Consider the following 27,412-nt stretch of genomic DNA (forward strand, 5'->3'; position numbering starts at 1 on the left):
CTCTTCTCAGCTTCCCCATACCCCTCCCCCACAAACAAATGCCTGTCTTTGTTTTTCTATGGTTGGTCTGCAAATACTTATGCACATACCAATTACCAAAGTCTTTTCACTAAGGTCTCATCCCTACCCTCTCCTAGAACAGTAATATTAAATGAATATTTACAGTTTCACCTAAGTGAAATAAAAGATATAATTGCAATAAATTGTGTATAAGGTTTACCAGCTATATTAAAATTCTCATTCCTGACTTAGTAGTTGGAAATTTAAAAAAATCAATTTCTCCCAACAAGAAGTTTTCTTAAATGAAAACATTGGTCATATAAATCTTTGGATTTGAGAAAATGTTTGAAAATATCTCAAATTTTAGAGTTTTGGCTTGTCTACATTAATTTGGAACTTCTTTTACAATTAAATTTTCTCTACTATAAAAACTTTTAAAATATTTTTTCTATTGTATCATTTTCAAAATATGAAAATTACAGAATATATAAATCCCAACCTGGAATCATTGTACAAAATCATATCTTCTCATTTTAAATATCTTAGGTATTTAGGGGTTACCTAAATCATTAACTGTAATCTTCAGCATTTACACTACAAATTTGTCTCTAAGCTTTAGTTTGTTCAACTCACAATAAACCATTTGTAAGTTACTCTATTTCTGGGAAATAATTTTACATAAGAACTTCAAATATACATATCTCTTAACCACATTAGTGAAATGTAGTTGAATTATATAAAATGTAAACAAAATGTATTTTAAAATTTTTTCTTTACTAATTAAGTCAGTTTTTGAATTTTGTTTTAAAGAGCTGCTAAAATAACTTTGTTTTGGCATTAGGGTGCATGGTAATTTATGTTACTTCAATTAGTTGTTTTTTAAAGACCAAAACGAAAGAGTACAGAAACTAAATAAAGAATATTTTTTTCCCCAAAAGAACTTGAGAATGATGTAACATCACTAGTAGCTAAGAGTTAACAATATAAAAAATAATTGAACTCGCTGTTTTAAACCAATTCTCTGCAAGTTTTTAATATTTACTGAGGAATAATCGTTTAACTGTTTTGTAACTACATCAAATATTTTATCAAGACTTAAAAAATTAACAATTAAATTATCTGTGAACAAATTAAGTTACATTTCTAACTGGTACATTTCTTTTTCCTTAAATAATGGAAGAATTGGAAAGTATGCTATAAAATTAGATATACCAAATAAATTTATACTTTCCTCTTTTCTGTCATGGTCAGAATTCTGATCTTTAATTAATTTTTTGAGAAGACCAATAGCAAATATAACTAGAAAGGTAGCAAAGACACTACTGCCTAGAATACACTACTGCAACTGTTAGTTTTTTCAGTTAATCATTTTAAGTATGATTATTCGTTTGATTTGTGCTTAATATATAAGCCAATCTTATATTTATTTTTTCTCACCGTCTCCACCAAACGCAAAATTAGAACATTTCAGCTACAGAAATCGCTAATCCTTCAAGGCTGGTCTCAGCTTCTTCGGTCTTAGGACAGCTTCAACGAAAACGTTGGTCTCGGCACAGTTGATTTTAAGCCGGAATGTTTCGTTTGCCTTTTTTTGGAGGGGTTGTTTGGTTTTGCTTAAAACAACCCTGTGCACCACAAAGGGGGGTTAGAGAGGGAGGGGGCAGAATGAGTCGATTCTCTAGAAGTTCAGGGAAATCCAGGCATTTAGAAACGTATTTTGTTGTTTTTAACTAAAAAATAAATAAATAAATGTATATACTCTGAGATGTTGGACACGATGTGACTCCAGCTGCTGAGCACGGCGCAAACCCACGACCTCCGGGTGCTGGACGTTGGGGGAAGGGAGAGGGCTGTGCGGGCACCACGCGGTCAGCCCGAGGGGCGGGCTCCCCCGCACACAGGACAATCTCCCACCCTGCCTTCGTTACCCCCCTCCCCTCCTCGGGGGTTGGGGCTGGGGGCTCGCAGTTAAAGGGCTGGAGAAACGAGAACGCGAAGGGGGAAGAGCAGCCTCTCCAATGAGAGGGAGCAAAGGGTTATTTTCGCGCCACAAAAGATGGAAATCCAGGGGCGGCCCGGGGGCCAATGAATGGAAACCAGCAAACGGCTCCGGCGGCGGCAGCCGACGGTGATAGGCTCTCTCCACCCACCAATCGGGTGAGAGAAGGAGCCCCCGCCCCCTCCCCAGGCAGGGGCGGGGCCTCTCCACGCGGGTTGCTCAACTTGGTCTCGGCCAGTCCGCCCAGCGCCGCGCGAGGCCCCGCCCCGGCCCCGCGTTTGCGCGCTCCGGCGCCGCGCCGCCCCGCCCCGCCCCTCCCGGGCAGCGGCGCCGGGTTCGGCGCGGGCTAGGTGCCGTCTCTCCCCGTGGGTACCGAGCATCCCGCAGCGCCGAGGAGTCCCTCGGGCACCCGAGACAGGCCCGGAGTGCGGGAGGGTCCCCCATCGCCCGCTGTCCGGCCCGGCCCGGCGAAGGAGGACCTCAGGTGGGGTCGTGCCGCGCGGGGAGCGGCAGCGCTTACCCCGGGCCCCCACGTCTAAGCCGTCCACGCCGCTGCGCGCGGAGGGACAGGACCCGAGGCGAAGCCCGCAGGCGCCGGTCCCGCTGCAGGGCCGGGGCGGAGCGGGGGTCTCCGGCCTCCGAGGCTAGCCGGCGGCCGACGGAGGATCTTCCCCATGTGAGCTTCAAGGACCCCGCCCTCTTTCTCCGGGCAGACCCAGTGGAAAAGGAAACAGCCCCATCTCCTCCTCTCCAGGGGCACCATGTTTGATTTTAAACAAAAATAACCGAAGGAAGGTTCTGAAGAGAGGCCGAGCCAGGTGACTACTCATCACGCCTCTGGTTTCAACGGAGCAGACGCCCGGAGAGCCGGTGAATGAGCCCGAGGGTGTTAAAGGCGCCTCCTAGGAGGCCCGGGCGGCGCGGCGCGCGGGCGAGCCCACCCTCGCCGGGGACTCGGCTCTCGGCCTCCGGGCGGCGGGAGTCAGGGGCAGCAACAGAAAGAAACGCCATTTCTCCCGCCTCTACCTGCTCAGCTCGGTAACCTGTGGACACAGCAACGGTAACCGACCTTCTGAACATCGTTTTTCTCCTTTAACAGTACACTTACCAATAAGAAACATTTGTGTTGTACTCGGGTCAGCAGAAGAGGAGGTGCAGCTGTCCAAAGAGTAAACAGGCTGCAGTTGGAAAAGACTGAGCCGCATCAGAGCACACACAAGGGGTGGGAGTCCTTCGTGGGATTCTTAAGTAGGAGCCACCACTGCTTCAGGGAGAATTGGGAGTAGCCCCTAGACATGGCTAATTTCTTGTGTGAGGCTCATCCAAAGACTGGAAGTCAGACTGACTTTATTATATACATGCTTGAAAATCCATCAAAGATATTTTTGCACTCGAAATGCCAATAAAGAAACAATTACCCATGTTCTTTTTTTTTTACTCAGGTACTAATATATACTTATCCCTCAGTGCCTGGAAGATTCGAAGTTAAGTGGACTGCATCCACCTCCCTTTTTGATGTCTGGGCTTGTATAACTCGTGTATGTTTTTAAGGTCCTAGATGGAGTATCCAGTTTGTTACAATAATACACACATTAAATTCACAAGAGCCCCAGGAACATATTTCTTCAAAACGGCACACAGTGTTTTAAATTCCAGCTGTTAGATTTGTTTGATAGTGACAGACAAGCATGGGCTAGTATTTAATGGAAAATAAACAATTTTTCCCATGCTTTGGAAGTAGATATTTCCTTAGGTCTCAGTTTTAATGAGCAAATACAATCAGAAATCCAGGAGGCACCATTCAGTTGACTTTGGAAACTGACAAGCTGAACATGCAAAATTTGTTCATAATGAGAAATTACTAAAAGTTAAATGATCCAACAGGCTAGTTTCTAATATTTAAAAAGGTATTTAGAAAAGCAAACATTACTAAACGAATGGAAAGCATATTTAAAAAAATAGCTCTTGATCACATGCAACAGGTTCATGAAAAATTCACAATTTTTGATATTTACATTTTTATACCACATAAGTCATAAAGGAAGAATATATATATATTTTTCTTTTTTAGAAGCATGGTTCTCTTTTTAAAAACATGAAAAGGGAAATAAGTAAGCTTCTTTGAAAAGTTAATAACCTGCTTTTTTTGGGGGGAAAAAAGAAACCTAGTATACACATAAAATTTCTACTAAAATGTTTTTGTTTTTTAAGATTGAGCTTATAATACAGTTCTAAATTATATAAAAACACGCTTGTCTCTTCTATCTCATAAAGTAAAAATATTTTACTAAGTTAAATGTGAATGAAAATATTGTAGAAATGAGTTTTACATTAAAAAATTTGGATTTGCTTGGCAGGAAAAAACAAAAAACTTGTTAGAATAGTTGCATTTAAAATGGATTATCTGACACCTTCCAGTTCCTTAACCACAATTATCAAGTAACTTACTTTTAAAAGAAGAAAAATATAAATACTCTTCATATTATGCAATGATTCCCACATATTTTTAAAAAAGCCTGCCATTCATCTTTCAATTGGAAAATACACACTTTTAAATGCCATATACGGTTTGACAAGGGAAACCAACTATATCAATTGTCATAATTAAGATGTTTCGGTGTAAATCACAGTAGTTTCTCTATTACACCACACATTTTCCTACTAGTAAGAGTACCAAGTCATTAACGGGGTTTGTGTATATTTCTGCTATAATATAAGCATTTTATATCTTTCCCATGGAATACCTGTTTAAAGTCTACCCCGAGTACCTGGTGCCAGTGAAACCTGTGACTGGAGTGCACAATCACTGAAGGACACTTGGAGGTTCCCTGAGAACCCCAGCGCTGCGCTCATTTCCGTGTTCCTCGTCTCCAGCCCACATTTTGTTGCTCCGGGAAGGCTCCCCGGGCCGGACCCTCCCCCAACACCCACCATTGTGCTTGTACACACAGGGGGACATTCCGAATGGTTCTCCTGACCCAATGCGGGCAGAAAAGAGGCAGAAAGAGGCTCGAGCCGTTTTCGGGGCGAATACCACCTTCGGGGAACGCCGAGTGTGGTCTTGCTGTGCTTCAAGAGTCCCCAGTTCTCCAACTAAAATGATTTAAATGAAAGTGCCAGCCTACCCCACTCCTCCTCTGGAAACTACAGGAAGAAATGGTTTCCTTTTAAATACCGACTTTTCCCCCGCTCTGCCCTCTCTCCTCCGGCCTTCCAGGCCCCGGGACGCCCCCCCAGCCCCCGCCCCCCCAGAAACCTCCGCCCCTGCGCTCCCCTCCCCCACCGGCGGCCCGGCCCGCCCCCGGCCGCCTGCATCCCGGAGCCCTTTCTGCACCGCGCAGCCAATGGCAAACGCGACGCCCGGAGCCACCGAGGGCTCGGGCGGAGGAGGTGTCGCCCAGACACCCGCCCAGGACGCCGCGGGCTCCCCTCCCCCACCGGCCGGGCTCGGGGCCGCCCCACTGCTCCGGTGCCCGGGCCGGGGAAGGGTGCAGGGGTGGGGCGCGCCCTACGCACCCCACTCGCTCGCCCGCCCGCCGCGTTCCCGCCCCAGCCGGCGCCGGGAGCGTGCTCTCTCTCGGCGGGGCCCACGTTCCTCTGGTCCTGTCACCCGAGCCACGAGGCGAGTTCGGGAGGGGGGCTCCGGCTTTGCTAATGACCTGTTTTCAGAAATCGAATATTTAAAACTCCGGTAACCAGGGCGGAGGCAGGGCCTCGTCGTTAGTCCCCGCACCCCATCTCATTAAGAAAAAAGAGAAATCAGTATTCCTCCTCTCCCCTCCCCTCCCTCCCCTCCCCTCCCCTCCCTCCCCTCCCCTCCCCTCCCTCCCCTCCCCCTCGGGACCCGCCCCGACCAGATAACCCTTTCTCCACTGGGGGGGGGGGGGGGGGATCGGCGCCCGCCGCCGGGTCCCCTCCAGCTTTTTTTCCTCCTTCCTCCTCCCCCGTCTCGGGGTCGGTCCCTCCCCCTCGCGGGGTCCCTCCCCCCCGGGCCCCTCGCCCCTCCCCCTCCCCCTCCCCCCGCCCGCCGCTCCCCCACCCGAAACCCACTCTAATTGAGGCGCCGGGATTCCTCACGTGAGACGTTGATTTGTAGTTTGAACACGTGGCTCATTCAAAAAGCCGGACACTCGGAGCGGATCTCGTCCGCCTCCTGCGCCGTCCCCCGCCCCCCCCGCCCCCCGCGCCCCGCCCCCCCCGCCCGCCGCCCGGTGGGTCCGTGCGGGAGGCGGCGCTGCCCTCGCGCGGGGCGCTCTCTCCCCGCCCGCCGGCCGGGCCGGGCCGGAGGAAGAGACAAAAAGTAGTTTCCCCTCCTCCTCCTCCGCCCTCCGCCTCCTCCGCGCTAGGCCCGCCTCCTCCCCGACTTCGGAAGACTCGTTGATGCGTTGGGGCTGCAGGAAGGCTTTTTCTTTTCGCCTTTTTTTTTTTTTTTTTAATACCCAGAAGAGGAAAAACAACCTTCGGATCGGATTTTCCTCTCCCCGTCCTGGCCCCGGGTTCTTAACTGTGTGTGTGTGTTTTAACGGCGAGAAGACGAGGGGGAACAAAACCCGCCGGAGCGAGCCATCCCTGGGGGTGGTTTTCATTTTTCGTTTTCCTCACCATTTTATTTTTATTTTTTGAAAAAAAACAACCACTCTTCACGATGAACAAACTGTATATCGGAAACCTCAGCGAGCACGCCGCGCCCTCGGACCTGGAAAGTATCTTCAAGGACAACAAGATCCCGGCGGCCGGCGCCTTCCTGGTCAAGACCGGCTACGCCTTCGTGGACTGTCCGGACGAGAGCTGGGCCCTCAAGGCCATCGAGGCGCTCTCAGGTGGGCCCGGCCGCCGGCCTGCGGGGCGGGGGCCCGGGGCCCGGGGCCCGGAGCCCGGAGCCAGGCCCGCGCGGCCACCGGCTCGTGCACACAGGGCCCAGGCCCGCGCGAGGCGGGGAGCGGGGCCGCGGCCCGGACCCGGGCGGGGAGCGGGGCCCACACGCGTGGGGTCCCCGGTGCTTCCCCAGCTTGGACTCCGACCCGCCCCCCCTTCCCCCCGCCGGGCTGTGCGGGCTCGGGGCGGCCGCGCTGTCAGAAAGCCCGGGCGCGGGCTCCGAAGGGGCCGGGGGACCGCGGCGGAGCGGGGCGAGGGGCCGGGGGAGGGGCGCCCGCGCGGGACCAGCGCGCTCTCCGCGCCCCGCCCGGCGCGTGCTCCAGGCTCCCGCACGCCGGCCGCCCCCGCCTCGCTTCCTCCTTCCTCTTCTCCGGACTCAGGGCGTTGGGCTCTCCCCGGGACCCCAGCGGGAGAGCGCGGAGTGGCCCCGACCCCGCCGCGGAGTGAGGCCGGGGCTGGTGCCCCGCACGGCGGCCCTGCGCAGGCGGCGAGGGCGACCGGGGTCCCCGGGTCCGCCTCCCCGCGTCCCACGAGCCCGACGGGCAGGTGGGCGGGCGGGGGTCGCCCAGGAGGGACCTGCGGCCGCCGAGTTGGCGGGGCGCGGGCGGGAGCGCCCCAAGGAAGGCTGCCCTGGCCGCCCCGGGAGCCCGCGCCCCTCGGTGGGGCTGGTGCCGCGCCGTCCCGGGCCGGGCTGCACCGCCGGCGTGCGCCCTCCCTGCGCCCACCCGGCGGCCCCCCGGCCCTTCCCGCCTCTCCCTGCTCCGCGCGGGCCTGGGCCTGAGCCCCGGCGCCCCCTCCCCCGAGTGGGTCTCACGGGAGTGTCGGGAGGGGTGGGCGGAGGGGCCGCGGCGGTCCCGCGAGGGTCGTGGGGTTGGGTGACCCCCGCCGGTGGGCGGGAGAGGCCCGCGGGGGTGGAGAATGTGACCCGTGGACGCGCCTCCCCACCCGTCTGGAAGTCACCGCGTTCCCCTCGCGCGGTGCGGGGCTTCCCTCTGGGCCTGGAGCCGCGTCCGGGGGCCGTGCGGGGTCTCGGGGAGCCCCCGGGGCCGCCGCTGCACCCTGCCAACCGCCTCCCACCTCTTGTCGTCCGCAGGTAAAGTAGAGCTGCACGGAAAACTCCTAGAAGTCGAGCACTCGGTCCCCAAAAGGCAGAGGTGAGCTTGTTGGGGGTGTTCTCGTGGGTTCTGTCCTCCCCCCATTACTGGAGGACGGACCGTCCGCACAGCTGAAGGCTCTTCCTCTGATGGTGATGGGGCTGCTCGCCTGTGGCTCGGCGGCTGGCCCAGGGCGTTAAGTGTGCGGCAGGTGCGCGCGTGGGGGCTGCTGTGGGGAGGGAGGGCTCGCGGGTGGTCCCTGGCACTCGGGGTTACTGGTGTGGAGGTGTCTCTGAAGGGAGCTCTCACAGCTGAGGACTCCCCAGAAGAGGAGTTCCAGTCGCTACATCAGGAAAGCAGCCTCTGCGGGCGGTTCTGGGGCATCGGTAGGACTTAGGAAGCCATGGGCGACTCCTGCCCCCCCCCCCCCCCCCCCTCTTGAGTACGGGAGAGGCAAAAGCAGCTGCGGACACCCGTGGGCGTGGCGCGCCTTTCCTTTTCTGTCCCGCGTTGTGGCCGCCCGCCTGAGAGGAGAGAAATTGCCTTTTACCCTGTTAGCTGGCCAGCCGGGACTGGAACACCAGAGTGAACGAACGCCTGGCCTTCTCCTGCCCGGAGGCGCCTTTCAGTCACTCCGGAGGCACACAGGTTTCTGCGAACCCGCCTTTGTCTCCTGCTTCTCCCCCCCTAACCCCCCGCCCCTTTTAGAAAATATTTTTTGCTTATAAGTAACCGCCAAGAGATCACGAAGACCCAAGATTTGGGCGACTGCAGCAAGGGGATTGCGCTTTTGGGAGAGCCTGTGTTGTGTGTCACTTTAGAGAATGCTGGGAGGCTGTGTTTTTACTTCTGGAGTATTCTGGGGAAATGAAATGGCTCCTTTCTCAAGAGCAGGCCAATATCGCCGCTCTGTAACTCCAAAAAGGTGCTGGGGCTGGCCTGTGGATGCCTTTCTGGGTTTCACAAGGTGGGGTTAGGGTTTGTGCGCTTTCCCCTCCCATCTCCCCACTCCCAACCGGGCCAAGCTACAACCTGGAAGTTAATTTAAACCAGGACTGTTTGTGTCTGGTTAGGCATTGGTGATAGTGTGGGTGCTAGAGGGCAGGAGGGGTTTGCTATGTACTTCCCTGTTGCTGTGCAGAGAGAGAGAGCTACGTAAAACGTCACTGTGTGCCTGTTTCTAGATTGAGTTCTCTTCCAGGTAAAGCATTTTCACAAATCGTGTTTTTGTTAGCAAGTTGGTTTGGGTTTTTGTGGATTTCTCTTGTTCATGTACTTAATTTTCATTAGGATAGTTGAAAAGAGATATGTGTGATTGGGTAGATTTAGTTCTAGTTGGGAATTTCCGTAGGGGGTCAAATAATTTCATATAATAGAATGGAATGGAATTCTGTAAAAAAATTTTACTAAAACAATAGAATGTATACTGGAAAGTATCTAAACTGATCTCAGTTTCATAGGAATTGAAAAATTCTGCATGAAGTCATATCTCCTTAAAAAGTTTAAAGGCATAGTCTGAATTGTTTACCTGGGGGGAGGGGGAGAATGTGCGCACATTTCTGCAAATTCTAATTGGTTTCGTGTTTAGCCAGTGTGTCTTAATTTTCTTTAAATATCGAATAAATTTTAAAAAGCAATGGTTCTGTTGAAGGATTGGCATTTTAACATTTGAGAGTTCCTAAATGTAAACATTAAGTGTCTTGTGTTTCTCAGATACAATTCATTGACCTTAACGAAAATGCCAGTTACTTGGTCTTACTCTGCTGATTTTCCTTTCCAACCTGGTGTTAATTTCTCCCCATGTGTAGGGAATTAAACTTAAAACATCTGGTAAGAACTGCCTCTTTTATTCATAAAGGCTTTGCTCAACCTAAAAACAACTTAGTTACTTGTTACTTTATAATGAGCAGGTTCCTCTTTAGGAAAGCACATCAGGTGTAATGTTACTAGTGGCAGCAAGTATTTGTCAGTGGAAGCTTCATTTTATGAACAATGTAGATTAAATTAAAATGCTCAGGACTTTAAATGATACTATCTTACTAGCAAAATAAATAGGACTGTACTGGAGACAACTTTTTACTCAGAGAATAATCAAGTAACTCCTTTGCGTATATTGAAATGGCTAAAAACAAAAGTAGAGCTTTCTTTTTTAGAATTTTCTTAGAGAAATGTTCTGGAAATTCATATTACAATTTTGTTTTAACGGAACCTTGGAGCTGTGATGCAGTTTCCCTTATCTGAATGGGCTTTGGAGAGGGCAGAAGAAGGAACCCTGGTGAACCACATGCCCAGCACCTACAGGAGGTCAAGAGGTGGTACTGGTGACTGAGTTGAATGCCACAGACCAATCCTTGCCAAGTGAGCCTGCTGGACTTCTGGGTGGAGTTCTTTGTGCTTAGCAGTCATTGCATTCCATCCCATCATCATGTAGGCATCTGAGGCAGGCACACCCACATATGCTGCAGTGACCTTTATACCTGCTGTGCAAGGCATGTTGGGAGCTCTGTGCTGAAGAATGCTTATGGCAGCACTCTGAGATGGATGAATGGGCTTGCAGCGACTAAAACAGGGGAGCAGGCCTAGGAAGTGATTTGATGCTTGGCAGCCTGGCCTAACTCTGACTGGGAGCAGAGCTGGGCGGGGACCCTTTCAGGAAGGGGTATTGTTGAATTTGGTTCAGACCAAGCTTAGCTCCTGATTACCGAAGTCTCAAGGGAATGTGGAAGGAATGTTGCTTATCTGCATTCAGATACCCCTCCATTGGGGAAGATTATAGCAGCACTTCACAGAGCTTGAGGTTCCCTCCATCCAGAATGAAGAGAGGATTGCACTGAATATTGGTGATAAGTGTTGCACTTTCTGTAAAAGATACAACACGTGAACACTTGGCTTCACTCTGAGGCATAAGCTTAACCAACCCCCCTCCCACTTGGGGGTAAAGTTTAAGTTAAGGGTGGGTGTGAAAATTGTTGGAACTTTGGAAGAGTAGCTGAGTTTGGTTGGGGAGAGTCACTGGTATCTTTGTGGGACCTTGTATGTGCCCCTATGTAACTAGCACTGATTTTTTTGTTGTTATATTGTGGGCTATTGGGCATGGGAGAGAGACCAGGAAAGTCGCTGACACTGGGGAACTGAGAGGGTGGTGGTTTTACTTCATTTTTCCATTACTGTTTTAAATTATGCAAATTTTTTAATATTTTCAGACTTTTATAGCTTAAACGCCCTCATGGTTTGACTGTTAGGATGTATTGATCAGAATATGTAACCAAATATCTATTTGAACAAAGGAGCAAAAATAGTAGGATATTATAGTGTTAATATATATATATTTTTTTTTTCAGGCAGAATTGGTTAAGACAGACTGTGGTGCCTAAGCTCAAATCTCTTTTTTGTTTTGTTTTCTTAAAAATAAATGAACAACTCATTTGCATTTTAGAATCTAGTGCTTAACATGTAAATTGGATAGACAGAGCATGTATAAAAAATTATCTTACTTTAACTGGCTATTTAAAAGCTAGTGCTTCACTTTAATAGCTGTTCAGTATAGAATAGGTTGATGCTGTGACCAGCCCTGAGCCCACTAGCCAGGGCTTATCACCCTGTTGTTTCAGGACAACAAAAGCTGCTTTTAATGCCGACCATTTAAACATAGGTGTGGATGGCTATGCTGCTCCTTGCTTAGCAGAATGGTACAGGTGAAGCTTGTGAATTAGGGAGATTTCTCACACATGCGGTGAATGTTAGGAAACTTTTGGTAAAGATTCGTAAGCAGGGTTATCTTTGGAGTGCTCAGTTTAAGATCAGTAATGCATGGCTGTTTAAGTGGTGGTAGCCCAAGAGATTTTTCTTGATATCAACCTGTTTTCTCAATACAGTTTGGAAGCGTTTAAAAGATTTTGTACTTTGGCCTTATTAGAATTTATACAAAAAAGTAAATGTTAAAGTGCTGTGCGTGGCTGTCCACAGTAACCAGGAAGATGTAAGGGAAGCATGACGTGTGCCTGGAGCCAGTGGGAATTGAGAATCTTGGTTTGTGTTTGTGACTCTCCTTTGGACTTGTGTGATCACTTACATGATCTGTTCCTGCCAAATGTCATTAATAAACTAACAAGGGGCATATTTCGTTCTGATTTGCCATTCTGCTGGAAATAAATGAATTCCCAGCTAAGACTTAAACATATCTTCTGGAATTACAGAGCTCCGAGGTTTCCCCTGTAAGAAACTTGACTTGTATTTATTTGTCTGTAACCTGGTGGTAGCTCAGTTGCTTTTGCACGGGCACCTCTTTCACTCAGTCAGCAAGAGGGAAATGATCTGGGCCATATTTGAAATTCTTTTATGAGCCACATCACTGCAGTTATCTACAGATCTGGCATTTTATATGAAAGTGAAGCTGTTGAGCCACCTTGATACATATACTTAAAGCAACTCCATTGTAATCGTCTTCAGCAGCATTAAGACTTTTCTAGCAGTAACGCTTCTGAACGGAATGAATTATCCATTGAATAACTCCGGGTTGGTTTGGTCTGAGAAGAGGGAGAGAGGCTGTGCTATTCTTAGCTGAGTTTCTTTTATCGACTCTTGCCTCTGATTCAAACTTCTGGAGTCATAAGACAGGAGGTGGCAGTGTGGTAGCAGTGACCAACGGGTAGGCTTGGCATTTTTTGTTAGGATTTCTGCCCCATAAATCTGATGTTTAAAAAGTTGGCTTGGACTGCCAGGGTTTTGCTTGAAAGCTGGTTGCAAACATAGTTTTCAGGGCTCTTAAAATTGAGGGTATAATTTCTCATGCTCTTAACTCACTGTTTGGCAAGTGCTCAGTATTGGTAAATAAACAGTTATAAATTTTAATGTACTATGTGGATTTTGTTGCCCTGAAGGGGAACACTTAGTGTACCAATTATGTATTTTAGAAAATTATCCTGAGACCATTTAACTTGATTAGGAAATTGTCTGAAATTATTATAGAACTCTTCTTTGAGGACTCTAAATGAACTATAAGCTGAAAGAGGCATAAATCCTCAGAATACCTGGCATTGTCACTTAATTGTTTAGGACCGTGGTCGGCAAACTGCGGCTCGAGAGCCACATGCGGCTCTTTGGCCCCTTGAGTGTGGCTCTTCCACAAAATACCACGGCCTGGGCGAGTCTATTTTGAAGAAGTGGCGTTAGAAGAAGTTTAAGTTTAAAAAATTGGGCTCTCAAAAGAAATTTCAATCGTTGTACTGTTGATATTTGGCTCTGTTGACTAATGAGTTTGCTGACCACTGGTTTAGGAAGTTGATTCATAACAAACCACCACAAAATAGCAGCTCAAAACAACAAGTTCTTCGTCCTCATGACGCTGTGGGTCTGTTCGGTGGCTGGTTCTGTTCCACTGGGCGTTGTTTTGGGTCAGTTAGTCAGTAAGCTGGGTGAAAAGGTTCAGGAAAGCTTCACTCACCTGCTTGGCCTCTTGGTGCTTGTCCTCCTGACCTTCTCCACATGGCATCTCATCACTTGGTGGTGGGCTGGAGCTGGCTTCCCCAGGTGAAAGCAGCCGCTGCGAGGCCTCTCAAAGGGCCATGGCCCAGAATTGGCACATAGTATATCTGTCCCATTCTACTGATGAAGGCAAGGCACAAGGCCAGCACTGAGTCAAGGGGGATATGGACATAGACTCTACCTCTTTTTTTTTTTTAAATTCTGACCTGAGGATATGTTTTCATTGATTTTTTTAGAGAGGAGAAGGGGTTGGGGGAGAGAGAAACATTGATGTAAGAAGTATCAATCCATTGCCTCCCATACTCACTTCAACTGGGGATCAAACCTACAACTTGGGTATGTGCTCTGACTGTGAATTGAACCACAACCTTTCGGTGCACGGGATGATTGAACTGAGCCACTCGGTCAGGGCTAGACTCTCTACCTTTAAAAAAAAAAAATAAATATTTTTTTATTGATTTCAGAGAGGAAGGGAGAGGGAGAGAGAGGGATAGAAACATCAATGATGAGAGAGAATCATTGATCCACTGCCTCCCGCAGGCTCCACACTGGCTGTTGAGCCGGAAACCTGGGCATGTACCCTGACCGATTCCAGGAACCTCCCAATTCCGCAACCTCCTGGTTCATAGGTCGATGCTCAACCACTGAGCCATGCCAGCTGGGCCAGATCCTCCTGTTGAATGGACAAGACTTGTTTGTGACAGTGAACCTACCCTCTGGCATCTGTCTCTGCTTCTGGTAGCTGTGATTCTACTTTCTTACGGACAATTCATTCTGCTTTCTATTAATGTACATGCGGAGAATCTTCTGAATCTGTCTTAGGTCTTAAAAGAGTGGAGACCGAGTTCACTGCTTCCATGTGGTTGTCTGTATACTTGAAGGTTTGACAAGCCAAGGTTGAAACTATTGGCCAAAACTAAGTTTAAAATACTTTAACCACTTTCTTTTAGGGTCTTGGAATAAGTAAAGCATTCCTTTCATTTTATTCGTAAAGTGCTAGCTATAAGAAAAACAAGAAACCTTTTGTGAGTACCCCAAGTTTCCTCATTTTTGTGTATTTAAAAATCTGGTTCTTGATAAAGTAACCGTGTCTTCCAATTATGAATTCTGTCTTTTGCCACAATAGTCACTGAAACTAGGTGATGTGTTAGAGAAGTTGATTTGGAGGCAGAATAAGTCTTTTATACAGACTGTTTGTGTCTATGCAAGTCCTTTGATCAGTAGAGTACTACTTTCAGAATATGTTAAACACCTACTAATTTAAAAAAGGAAAACTATTAAAAACGGGATAGCACAGTGGAAGATTTTAGTGGTATTAGTTGCTGAGCTGGAGGATTCTCCTTTAAGCCCTGGGAGAAGTGGCTTCCCACAGCGCTGTAGGTGATTGGTGTTACCCGTTTTCAGGTCCACGACTCGGCCCTGCCTTCATGCCTCCCAGTGAAGTTGCCAAGTCCTCACAGTAGCTTACACAAGCAGCCCGATCATGTTTGCGATGGCAAGTCAGAGCAGAGATGTCCTGTTTCTTGCTTTCTCCAAAGAAAAAAGATCTTGTTTGGCTTCTTTGAAGGGTTGATTTATTGTCTTCCTCTAGGAAAAAGACAGGTGCAGTTAGTCTGAAATCTGGGACTTACTATAAAGTATCTGGACATCTTGTCTTAAGACAGAAAATGAGACTACTTTTTCCTTTAAGGTAATTTTTAGTGGCTTCATCTTAATATAGATGAGTTGCAGAAAAATTGGAGGGGATAAGGAGATGGGAGAGGAGTGAAGAGGGCATCAGGAGGCAGATGCCAAGGCTTTATCTCCGGCAGGTGTGATGTGTTGGAGATAACAAAAGAGTTAGCAGTATCCGGAGTGGAGACTGTGGTGCCTGGTTGTCCCAGCTTGCTTCCAAAGTAGTAGGATCCTGGCTTGCAGGAGAACGTCTCTTTTAATCATATATCTATTTTATTGATTTCAAAGAGGAAGGGAGAGTGAGAGAGGGTTAGAAACAATGATGAGAGAGAAGCATTGATGGGCTGCCTCCTGCATGCCCCCTACTGGGGATTGAGCCTGTGACCCAGGCTTGTGCCCTGACTGGGAATCAAACCATATCCTCCTGGTTCTGAGCCCTGCTGGTTGGGTGAAGTCTCTCAAATGTGGAATATTGTTAAGGATTAGGAGAGAGTAGTAAGGAGAAACCACTTTGATTAGGAGCCCCCGATGCTTGCCTCATGTGCCCTTGTTGAACAGAAAGGTGCAGCCAGAAGAAGGTGGGACATGAGGTCTTAGATCTGGGTTTGAATCCCAGTTCCACTTACTGAACGCGCGGTGTTGTGTAAGGACGACGAAATCGCGGTGTGAGCAGATTGGAATGGAAACGATGCCTCAGGTTCCTGGGCACAAGGTAGGTAACGCATCAGTACGTTATCACTCAGTAGCCACTCCAGTGGCAGCTGTTGTATTTTCCCCCTTGAGATTGGAGTGCAAAGGCTGGAAGTAGATTACATTTGGTGGTAACAGAAATATGGAAAATCTTTGTTCCGATTTGGGATGTGGACTGATATAGGTAGAAATCTTTATTTTCACTGAGCATGTATAAATTTTTTTTAAGTAAGGTATAACCTAGATACAATAGAGGGTAAGCAGCTTAAGTTCTTACATATGTTTACATTCAAATTAATTCAAACCACATGAAGTAAAATGTGAACATACTTGTTTTACAATCCTCCCTATGCCCATGTATTTCTTGGTCTTACAGCTGATACCTGGGTGTATTATTTTCCATAAATTCTTCTTTGCATGTATCCACAAACCCTTTTTAATTTAATAATGGAATCATTCTGTTTATATAATTAGTGCTTGTACTAAATTATGTATCCTGAAGACTCTTCAGCGTAGGCACAACAATTTAATAGTTGCATTGTTCAGCTGAGGTGTGTAACAGTTTGTTCTTTTCATAGTAATTTCAGTCCAGGATATTTATGTGTATGTAATAGGACTCTTGGTTATATATTTTTATAAGGCACCTTGAATTTGGGATCTTACCTCAGAAACTAATAGTATTTTCTTGCACTGGAAACTTTACTAAATCATACTTTGAGGTTAAATTTGATTAAAAATTAGTTTCCAAAACAAAATACTGCTCAGCTTGCCACTCTAGCTGGGCAGATGATGAATGGAGAGTGTAATTAAGAGGTGGTGATGTTAAAACTGAGAAGTGATTGCAGTCTCCCCAGTGGTCCTCAAATGTCAGTTTTTAAAAAGTCAGCTGTTCTTGCCAAAATAAAGAAGCCCTTGCCTTTTCTTTGGAGAGATAAGTATGGTTGAAAATCCTCATTTCCATATTTTAGGGCAGGTGTCCTCAAACTACGGCCCGAGGCCCACATGCGGGTGTTTTTGCCAGTTTTGTTTTTTTACTTCAAAATAAGATACCGTATTTTCCGGCGTATAAGACAACTGGGCATATAAGATTTTCCTGGGTTAAAAAGTCGTCTCATATGCCGGAAAATACGGTAGTCCAATATATCTAATTCATTATATCTAATCCCATTAATATAGTCCAATATACCGTATTTTCTGGTGTATAAAATGACTTTTTAACCCAGGAAAATCTTATACGCCCAGTCGTCTTATACGCCGGAAAGTACGGTATGTGCAGTGTGCATAGGGATTTGTTCATAGTTTTTTTTAAACTATAGTCCGGCCCTCCAACGGACTGAGGGACAGTGAACTGGCTCCCTGTTTAAAAAGTTTGAGGACCCCTGTTTTAGGGAGTGCTAATTTACCCATTTCTGCATTTTTCAAGTTTCATTCCCTGTGGCTTATATAATTTTTAGTTTAGCAAGCATAGATTGGATATTGTGCCTCTGATCCATCCTGTCTAGGTTTCAGGAGCTACAAGAATTAGATACTTGCTTTGAAGAAGTATGTGGGGTGTGGTGGCTTTCACTTGGTTCTGTCTCAATCCCTCACTGTGTTGCAGTGATCCTAAAGGTGGATTGATATCTCTGTAGGTAAAGAGAAATTGCAAATGTGGCTTGGGGTATCTGTTATGCCCCAGAACACAGAAGGGGCATCAGGCTGAGGTGAGTGTTGGTAAGCCAGCAGGGAGAGGTTCAGAGAGGGCTGTGCAGGCATACAGGCTAACCGTGTGCATTGGGGATGGAAAAGGCAGAAGGGACAGCAGGAGGAAGGCATGTAAGTGTGAAATATCCTGGTGTGTGCGGGGGAACTCTACGCTGTTTGGGATTAGAGAGGCTCAGCTGTGAGGGGGTAGTGGTTGAAGCTGAGCCTAGAGGGGCAACGCCAAGAGCAGCCTGTGTACTTGAGGAGGGACTGTGCATTATTCTGATTCTTCATGTGCTTAACTTGAGGGGTTCAGTCTGTTTAATTTAGCAGATGGTTATTTGGGATTATCATGCAAGACTTCATGCCTATGTTAATTTTGGGGTCTGCTCACCAGAGATCGTTGAACTGCTTGTACCTCTTAAGTGCTTCATGGGAACCGCTGTGCCCCAAAAGCATCCTATGGGGTAGAGAGCTGTCCCAGGATACTCTCCGGCAGGTTAGTGAGGGTGAGCTGTGAGAGGACTGAGGAACCCTGCCTCGAGGCTGACTGAGCCTGGTTGTTTTTTAAGGTCAGCTGTGACAAGAAGTCATCGGTAGTGATGATTAAAGCACCTGGTGTTACTTGATTTGTATTATGCCTTTCAAATGAAGTAACGAACCTTAGGAGAAAACGAGGCAGACTCGTCTGTGTGCACACACTGTTAACAGCAGAACTAGGGGCAGCCGTGCATGCAGCACAGGGCAGGGAGGGCCAGTGGCATCTTGCCGGGAATCCTAGACCTCAGTTGCTCAGCTCCTTGGTCCTGGGCAAACTGGTTCAACTCTCCGAGCCTCTCAGTTGATCTATAAATAGGGGCCATAAAACCTGCACAAGGTTGTTGAGAGCTAAATGATCATGTTTGGAAAGGACTTCTGGAAGTATCTGGTACCTGTAGGCATTGTCTCAGATTAATGAGCTTGTGTGTTTATGTGTGGCAATTGGAAATAAGAGGTAAGTATATCTATTCCTGTATAAGCCCATGGTTTGTCTCATATGCACAGGTACATAGGAATGTTTCACATTTGCTTGTGGGATAAGGTTATGTGTTGTCAGTTAAGAACTTGTACTTTATGTTTAGATGTGTAGGTCTTAGGATCCTTAAAACGGGTCTAGTTTTGAAATTATCTTAAGAGAGATCATACTGTTAAAAAAAAGGATGAGGAGATAAAGAATTCCTGTTTAGTACAGACAGAGGTGGACAATATAGTGTAAAAATGTTCAAGCGGTAAGAAGTGGCAGTTCAAAGGGGATATCTTAAAAGCCAATCTACTTAGGAAAAGATACTCAGTCTTACTAGTTATTAGAAAAATGCCAATTGGGAAAAGTGAATAAAATTGATACTGTCTGGTGTTGGCAAGAATGTGAAGGAATGGACACTCAGACAGCTAGAGAGTTAATTGTCAAAGACTTCTTGGCATGCCTATTATTGGCAGTATCTGTTAGAACTCAGTGTGAATAGCCTTCTAGTATCATAGAAAACAACTCTGTCCCCGTGGTTTTGTGCAGTCTGGAGCATCGTTTTAATCAGCAATATGGTAAAAGCTCCAAATCACCACACGGGACTTTGTAAAAAGATCTCTGGGTAGTAGTCCATAGAACACGCAGATAAACTTGTAGGTTTTATTACATCACTCACTACGTTTTAACAGGTTACAGGTAACCTGGAACTTTCACATGGTCTCCTTTCCAAGCAAAGGGGATCCCTAGCCTTAATTTGACTGTCTGGGACATTTTGAAGTTACACATTTTTGAGCTTCAGAAGGTAGATTTTTGGCTCTGGCTGGTGTGGCTCAGTTGGTTGAGCATCGTCCCATGCACTGAGAGGTCGCTGGTTCGATTCCCCGTCACAGCACGTGCCCAGGGTGTTTGGGCTTGATCATGCAGGAGGCAGCTGATGCTTCTCTCTCTCTCCCTCCCCCCTCCCTCCCTCTCTCTCTAAAAAGAAATAAAAACATATATTTTAAAAAACCTTTAAAAAAAGGTAGATTTTTGAAGGAGGAAGCTACCTAGAACCCCTTTTCATCTTTCACTTTGCCCTTAAGAGCACTTTGAAGTAATGTTAAACAGTCTCTAACTTTTAGGCTGGTTTTTCTTCTGGCAATTTCTGTTACAAAGCAATAGAAATCGGCAAAAGACTTTTTTTTTTTGCAGTATTGTTTAAATAGAAAATTGGAAATAACAAGTGTCCATCCAAAGAAGATATACCATATATATATATATATATATTTTTTTTTAAATATATATTTTATTGATTTTTTACAGAGAGGAAGGGAGAGGGATAGAGAGTTAGAAACATCAATCAGCTGCCTCCTGCACACCCCCCACCGGGGATGTGCCCATGACCAAGGTACATGCCCTTGACCGGAATCGAACCTGGGACCTTTCAGTCCTCAGGCCAACGCTCTACCCACTGAGCCAAACCAGTTAGGCGATATACCATATTTTAACAAACTATACTATAATGGATTGTGTGGCAGTTTTAAAGAATGATATTGATTTATATGAGAGGATGTGGGAAAGAGCAAATTGAAAAGCAAATTATGGGATAGCTCTTTAAAAAGATAGGCCTTTTTGGGGAAAACCATTTCAGCTGTACATGTCTGTTTAAAAACAGAAAAAGGTCTGGAAGGTTATCCAAGGAAAAGCCTGGTTATCTCTACAAAAGGGAACTGATTGAGGAAGGAAGAGACTAATGGAAGATATCGGTTTTATACCCTATTGTAATGGTTTTTATTTGATTTCAGAGAGGAAGGGAGAGGGAGAGAGAGAGAGAAACATCAATGATGAGCGGGAATCATTGATCGGCTGCCTCCTGCACACACCCTGCTGGAGTTTGAGCCCGCAACCTGGGCATGTGCCTTGACTGGAATCGAACCCAGGACCCTTCAGTCCGCAGGCTGATGCTCTATCCACTGAGCCAAACCAACTAGGGCAACAATTTAAAAAAAAAAAAAAAATATATATATATATATATATATATATATATATTCATTTCAGAGAGGAAGTAAGAGGGAGAGAGAGAGAGAAACAGCAATGATGAGAGAGAACCATTGATCGGCTGCTTACTGCACGCCTCCTACTGGGGATTGAGCCCGCAACTCGAGCATGTGCCCTAGACTGGAATCGAACATGGGACTCTTCAGTCTGCAGGCTGATGCTCTATCTGCTGAACCAAACCAGTTAGTGCTAACAAGAGATTTTTGAAAAACAAACAAACAAACAAACAAACAAAAAAAACACAAAACACCCGTTCTAAAACCAAAACAAAAATCAGAAAAGTGGAATTGTTTTAAGTTTTTGAAATTTCTTTACTGTTTGGCCTAAAAGACAGCTGAGTTCTCATAAGTAATTCTGCATTCAATCTGTTGTGATACATTGTTTTGGTCGAAGTATGTGAAGAAAATCCAGCCTCACACAAGCATATCATTAGAAAAGGAAAGAATTATTTGAATAGTCTTCTTAGATAGTTGTAGATATTCTTTGTTTTTACACCAAAACTAGACAGGTGGTAGTTTTTCAATGGGTTAGTTTGAAATGTGGAATCTGAAATCATATCAGTGGATTTTGTGTATTCTGTTACATTAAAATCCATCGGTCTCTCTTGCGCTTTGAATGGTTCTTTTATCCGTAAGTATTGGGAAACTGTCAAAGCTCATGGTGGTAGACAAGTTTGCCAAAATTCTGGTTTTTACTTAAAAGCTCAAATTTAGTCATTGGCAACAAATACTGTTAGGTTTTCTAGAAGTGGCTGGCTGACTTTATTTTCTTTTGAGCAAATGTCCACCAGGTACTCAAGGTTAAATACCACACTGTCTCTAGCTCTTTCATGTGAAAATGGTGCTGTGTATGAAAAAGGGGGCGGGTCCAATCTTGCAATTCAAACAGCTGCACAGCACAGTGCGTTTTCTTCGGACAGCCACAATAGGTAGTGTGCTTCTTGCACACTGCCCTTTTCTTCACGTAGATATTAACGAGGTGTGTGTGCTCAAGGGCTGTTTAAGAAAGTTAATACTCTTTACTGCTTCATCTAGGGCAGTGGTCGGCAAACCGCAGCTCGTAAGCCACATGTGGCTCTTTGGCCCCTTGAGTGTGGCTCTTCCACAAAATACCACGTACCCTAATTAAGTTAATAACAATGTACCTACCTATATAGTTTAAGTTTAAAAAACTTGGCTCTCAAAAGAAATTTCATTTGTTGTACTGTTGATATTTGGCTCTGTTGACTAATGAGTTTGCCGACCACTGATCTAGAGCATTTGAAAATGAAAGTCTGATTACATATTACTGCAAGTGAAGAATACAATGATTACTACTACAGCTTAGTGTTACTGCCTTGATTCATTTATGCTCAAGTGCCTCATTTTACCCACTATTGCTTTTACACCAACAGTGCAAATGCCAACACAGTGAAAAAGGCAAATAACAACTTAGGGGTATAAAAATCATGTTGACTTCTTGGACCTCTTGGAAAGTGTCTCAGGGACCCCTAGGAGCCCACATACTATATACATCGACGATTGCTGCTTTACACTAATGTGCTGTTTGCACTTAGTTGGATTAGGTATTCCTGGGATTATGTCTTTCCATCATAACCCAACAGATGGCAAGAACAAGTGAGGATTTTATGCAGTTTCATGGCATATTAGTGTTAGTAGGGAATTTTACACAAGTCAGTTTGTGAAAAACAGGTGTGGGAAGAAGTAAAAGGAAAGTAAACACAAAGGAAGAATCTAGGTGTATGAAAGAGAAAATGTTTAATAATCAGGGAGCACTTAAACGCACATGGGCACCATGAAGTGAGTATGGTCATTTGGGTACCAAAGTGCGCTGGACGTGTTGATTAGAGGTCTTGCCTAAGGAAATGAACAGCCTTCAGCATCTCCTGTTGTTTCTAAAACGCCATTGACGTTTCTCTTGAGGACTAGATGTTTTGAGGCTAGAAGCTTGCTTATGGTGACTCATTGTGTCTGTAAGGATGGCCACGTGAGGAGTCCTACCTCTGCTATATTTCAGCTAGCTTTCCTTGTTCGTAGTAATTGTTGGTTAACGTTAGAAAATAACTACATTTGTTCCTATCACAGGAGAGGTACTTTTCTTGTCTTAGACAATAATTTTTTCTTTTAAGAATTATAAGACAATTTTCTTTCATGTTATTTCACCACGTCTTTTTCATTCTGTATATATTTTTTTTCTGGCATGAGAAGGCTGGGTAGCTTGCTAGTATGTTTTCTTTTTCTTTTTTTATTTTATTTTTTTATTTCTTTATTGATTTCAGAGAGGAACGGAGAGGGAGAGAGAGATAGAAACATCGATGATGAGAGAGAATCATCGATCGGCTGCCTCCTGCACACCCCCTACTGGGGATCAAGCCCGCAACCCCGGCATGTGCCCTTAGCCGGAATCGAACCTGGGACCCTTCAGTCCGCAGGCCGACGCTCTATCCACTGAGCCAAACCAGTTAGGGCTGTTTTCTTTTTCAAATGGTTCTGTTTTGCTAATCTTGGGTCTTAGCAGTTTTTAATTTGAGCAAATTTGAGTGTTTACTATATGCCAAGGTACTGCCTTCGTTCTTGGGAAGACAAGACCTTGCTCTCATAAAGCTTCGGGTCTAGGACTGTGCTGTCCACGAGGGCAGCCACTGGCCACCCGTAGCTGTCAAAGGAATTGAGATGTGGCTGGTCCGAATCCGGATGTGGTGTTCGTATAAAATACACTGGATTTTGAAGACTTAGTTCAAAAAGAGAATATAACATACCTCAAATTTTATATTAAGTTTACCTGCTTCTTTGTACTTGAATTGGGTACTAGGACAATTCTGTTGAAGTTTGGGGAACTCTCCACTGAGAATAGACCATGTTGAGTGGAGTGGGATCAGGGAGACCAGTCAGGAGAAAATTACGATTACACAAGTCAGTGATGGTGGTGATGGCACCAGGGTAGTGAGGGGGAAATGGTGGTAGTGTGTGTGATGAATGGATACACAAAAGCAAACTAATTGTGATGAGCAAGATTATGGGAGCAGCATGATGGGGAAGGGGAAGATCATTCAGTTTGGCCAGGTTGAGTTGAGATGCCTGTTAGACATGTGGACATAGGACAGTGACTACACAGGGAGTGGAAGAGGAGGAGGAGCCAAGGGGATGGAGGAGAGATGAGGGGGAACCAGTGATATTGATTGATATCCTAGTGTTCAATCTATAGATGTTATTCAGATTTTGCCTATTGTCCCACTAATGTCCTTTTTCTGATCCTGGATCCAATCCAACATACCTCATGCATTGAGTTGTGGTGATTCTCTTAATCTGGGACAATACCTTCGTCTTTTGTTTGTCTTTCATGACCTCCATGAGTTTGAGGAGTGTAAGCTAGTTATTTTGTAGGATGTCTCTCATCTGAGTTGGTCTGATGTCTCTCCATGGTTAGAATCAGGTTATGTATTTTTGGTGGAACACCTCAGAAGTGATGATGTCCTCCGTGCACCACAACAGGAGGCCAGAGAGGTTGGATTTGTTCTAATAGTGAAGGTGTTACCTTGGTTAGTTGGTTAAGTGGTATGTACCAGCTTCCTAAGTGTCAAGTTCCTGTTTTCTCCTTTGCATTAAGAGTCTTTGAGGGTTACTTTGAAACAGTGTAAAGCTCCACTTTCTCATCACTTTCACTAATCCACGCATTCATCGATGGTTCTTACCTGAAACTGTAGTGGCTGTGAGAGGGTGACTCGCTGTTTCTGTCATTTCTCCTACATTGATTAGTTGGAATTTTGCTCTAAGGAAGAGCTTTCTCTTCTCTGTTTATTTTGTTTCTATTGATGTGGACTCGCTGATTCTTATTTTACAGATTATACCATATTACTATTATTTTGTAGCTCTGTCAAAGTGAGGGTTAAGATGAGAGGCATTCTAGCATGGCGGTGGTGAGCAGTAGGCATGATTCAGCACAGATGGCAACATGATTATGATACTGTAATGTCCACAGTACGAGAAGAAATCTTTGTAAGCTTACACTGCGTTGTACACTTGGAAACGGACTTTAGCTGCCTAAGTGCAACAGATCTAATTTATTTGACTCACTTCTGGTGATGTTTTATAACTGGTGAAAATCAGGTCATTCTTTATGTATGTGACACATTGCATTTAAATTCAGGTACTGTGCTCTGCACTTGATAATGTGTAGTAACTGTTGTCTAGCATGCGCATCACTGATAATTGATAATCGCATATAGGCTGTTTTTTTCATACCAGTCTAACTTTATTTTAGCTCAACGATCAGGCGTTTTCCCCCCGTCTATTTCATTTTGATGCACTAAGTGTAGTAAGTGTGAAATTAGTAGAACACTGTAACCCATTTCTTCAGTGTGTCTGTTTAATCTTACATCTCTTGGCGAGTGGTGTGGTGTGTACACTGACACAAATCAAATGGAATCTTAAACTATCTTCTTGAGATAATATACTGTATACAAAACACCCACAGGAATTAAGCAGAACTAGTTTTTTTCTGTGGTAATTAAAAAGGTTGGAAGATTAAAAAAAATATGTAGTTACATAGCAAAATTTAAACCATAAAAATGATTAAAATGATCTTTTTCTCTCTCTCCAAATGCAGTCATTGTGTAGTTTCTTGTGTTTTGGAAGGGAAAGATTTATATACATATACAAGCATCTAGAAATGTACACTTCTTAGAAAAAATACTACTTACTCAGTTATGCCCCTTACTGTTTTGAAGCTTTAAAAAGCAGTTCTAAAGGTGCTTTGGAAGCCAGAGGGAAGGAAATTGTGGAAATACAGTATTTCAAAGCTTTTTAAATAGTGGAGTCTTGATTTAGGAGTAAAGTATATTTACCCATATTTGGATTGATAATACATTAAAACTTGTTTAAATGTCTTTGTTATTAAAAGGATATTAACAATATGCTAGGATTCATCATTAATACTTGTTACAGATTATTCTAATTTTCTGAAAACTCCAGCATGTGGTTTACCCCATCATCAATATGGAAAGAAGAAATGTGTTTTTGTTTTGTTTTTTAAATATATTTTATTGATTTTTTTACAGAGAGGAAGAGAGAGGGATAGAGAGTTAGAAACATCGATGATAGAGAAACATCAATCAGCTGCCTCCTGCACACCCCCTACTGGGGATATGCCCGCAACCAAGGTACATGCCCTTGACCGGAATCGAACCTGGGACCTTTCAGTCCGCAGGCCGACGCTCTATCCACTGAGCCAAACCGGTTTCGGCAGAAGAAATGTGTTTTACAGTGCTTAACCAAATATTAAAAAAGAACAAAAATGCTCCCAACCTCTGAAAACTTCAGAGCAGTCCTTATAAATAGCACGTGCATAAACATTATATTAACGGGAACTAGTTCAGTGCTCTAAATCTAAATTTAATTCTGTTATTGTTCGCCCCCTCCCAACTTTTTGTGTTTTAAAATTTAAAAAAAAATCGTTAAAAAATATTTTTATTGATTTCAGAGAGGAAGGGAGAGGGGGAGAGAGAGAGCAACATCAATGATGAGAGCGAATCATTGATTGGCTGTCTCCCGCACACCTCCTACTGGGGATTGAACTCACAACCCAGGCATGTGCCCTTGACTGGAATCAAACCCGGGACCCTTCAGTCCACAGGCCGATGCTCTATCTACGGAACCAAACCAGCTAGGGCTTAAAAATCTTTATTGTAGTTTACTTTTATATTTTAAGTTTCTCTCCCTTTTTTCTTTTTTTTTTTTAAAGCTGTTTTGCTGTTTTATAACCACAACAAATGAGTACAGAGCATACCCTGTACAAAACAACACAATAATCAAAAGACTGTCAAATTACAGCGGGAAGGTTAGGGAGAGGTGGGGGAGATAGAGATCAACCAAAGGACTTGTATGCATGCATATAAGCATAACCAATGGACGCAAAACACTGGGGGGTGAGGGCATGTATGGGAGTGGGGTGCAGGGGGGGCAGTGGTAAGATATGTACACATATAATACCTTAATAAAAAAAATGGAAAAAAAACAAAACAAAACAACAACAACACAATAAAGGTTCAAGATCAAGGTGTTCCTTTAGGGAAGACTGAAGATTTCAGTCTCTGGTATTTGGAATTTAGGCTGCAATCCTTATTTTTGGATGGATCACTGGGTGTGTAGTACAGTCCATGCTTTTAACCAGATTTGAACAGAAGAATGGCCTCTTGGCCCAGGTAGAAGTAGATGAAGTGTTGGTTCCTCCCCACAATGCAGTGCCAGTGGGGTTGTACTTCTTGTCAGACTCCTCCTTAATATGGGCCTCAATATCCTTTCCTGTCCTGGTCTGTTTGGCTTGGTGGATAGAGCGTCAGCCTGCGGACTGAAGGGTCCCAGGTTCGATTCCGGTCAAGGGCACATGCCTGGGTTGCGAGCTCGATCCCCAGTGGGGGGCGTGCAGGAGGCAGCCAATCAATGATTCTCATCATTGATGTTTCTATCTCTCTCTTCTTCCTCTCTGAAGTCAATAAAAATATATATTAAAAAAATATATACATCCTTTCCTATGTTATATTTCTCCAATGCTTGAGTAGCACATTCCACGGAGTCCTGTTGCATCTCCTCCGACATATTGGCATTTTTGATCACCGCCTTTCTGTCGCACATGGTTACAATGGAGCAGGGCCTGGCCGACTGCAGCAGTCTCCTGGGGGCGGGGCTGTCGAGGCTCAGACCGGGCTAGAGAAGCCGTCACTACCGAAGCTGTGGCGTATCTACTCTCTCTTTTCTAATGGTGTTTTTAAACTGCTTTTTTTTGGTTCTCAAAATGCTGTTTATTTTATATTTTGAAGTGTTTTAAAAAAATTATTTTTAAATTATAGTTGACATACGAAGTTATAATTTCAAGTGT

The 27,412-nt window shown here is 45.2% G+C and overlaps 1 protein-coding gene and 1 pseudogene across 2 annotated transcripts in view; one reads left to right on the top strand and one right to left on the bottom strand.

Moving 5' to 3' along the window:
• Positions 1-6,355: 6,355 nt before the first annotated feature.
• The window catches only part of IGF2BP3 (insulin like growth factor 2 mRNA binding protein 3), a 97,779-nt gene continuing 76,722 nt past the window's right edge, over positions 6,356-27,412 (top strand). The window contains exons 1-2 of the mRNA XM_079786279.1: positions 6,356-6,819; positions 7,968-8,028. Of these exons, the coding sequence (XP_079642405.1) occupies positions 6,645-6,819; positions 7,968-8,028 (236 nt within the window). The 5' untranslated portion in view covers positions 6,356-6,644. The remainder of the gene's footprint in view (positions 6,820-7,967; positions 8,029-27,412) is intronic.
• On the bottom strand, positions 26,540-27,168 carry LOC307108361 (dynein light chain 1, cytoplasmic-like; annotated as a pseudogene). The gene is made up of 2 exons: positions 27,058-27,168; positions 26,540-26,830 (listed from the first exon to the last, which is right to left on the bottom strand). The product of its transcript is annotated as a dynein light chain 1, cytoplasmic-like (transcript).

The sequence above is a fragment of the Cnephaeus nilssonii genome (genome assembly GCF_951640355.1).
Source record: "Cnephaeus nilssonii genome assembly, chromosome: 12".
NCBI classification, from domain to species: domain Eukaryota; kingdom Metazoa; phylum Chordata; class Mammalia; order Chiroptera; family Vespertilionidae; genus Cnephaeus; species Cnephaeus nilssonii.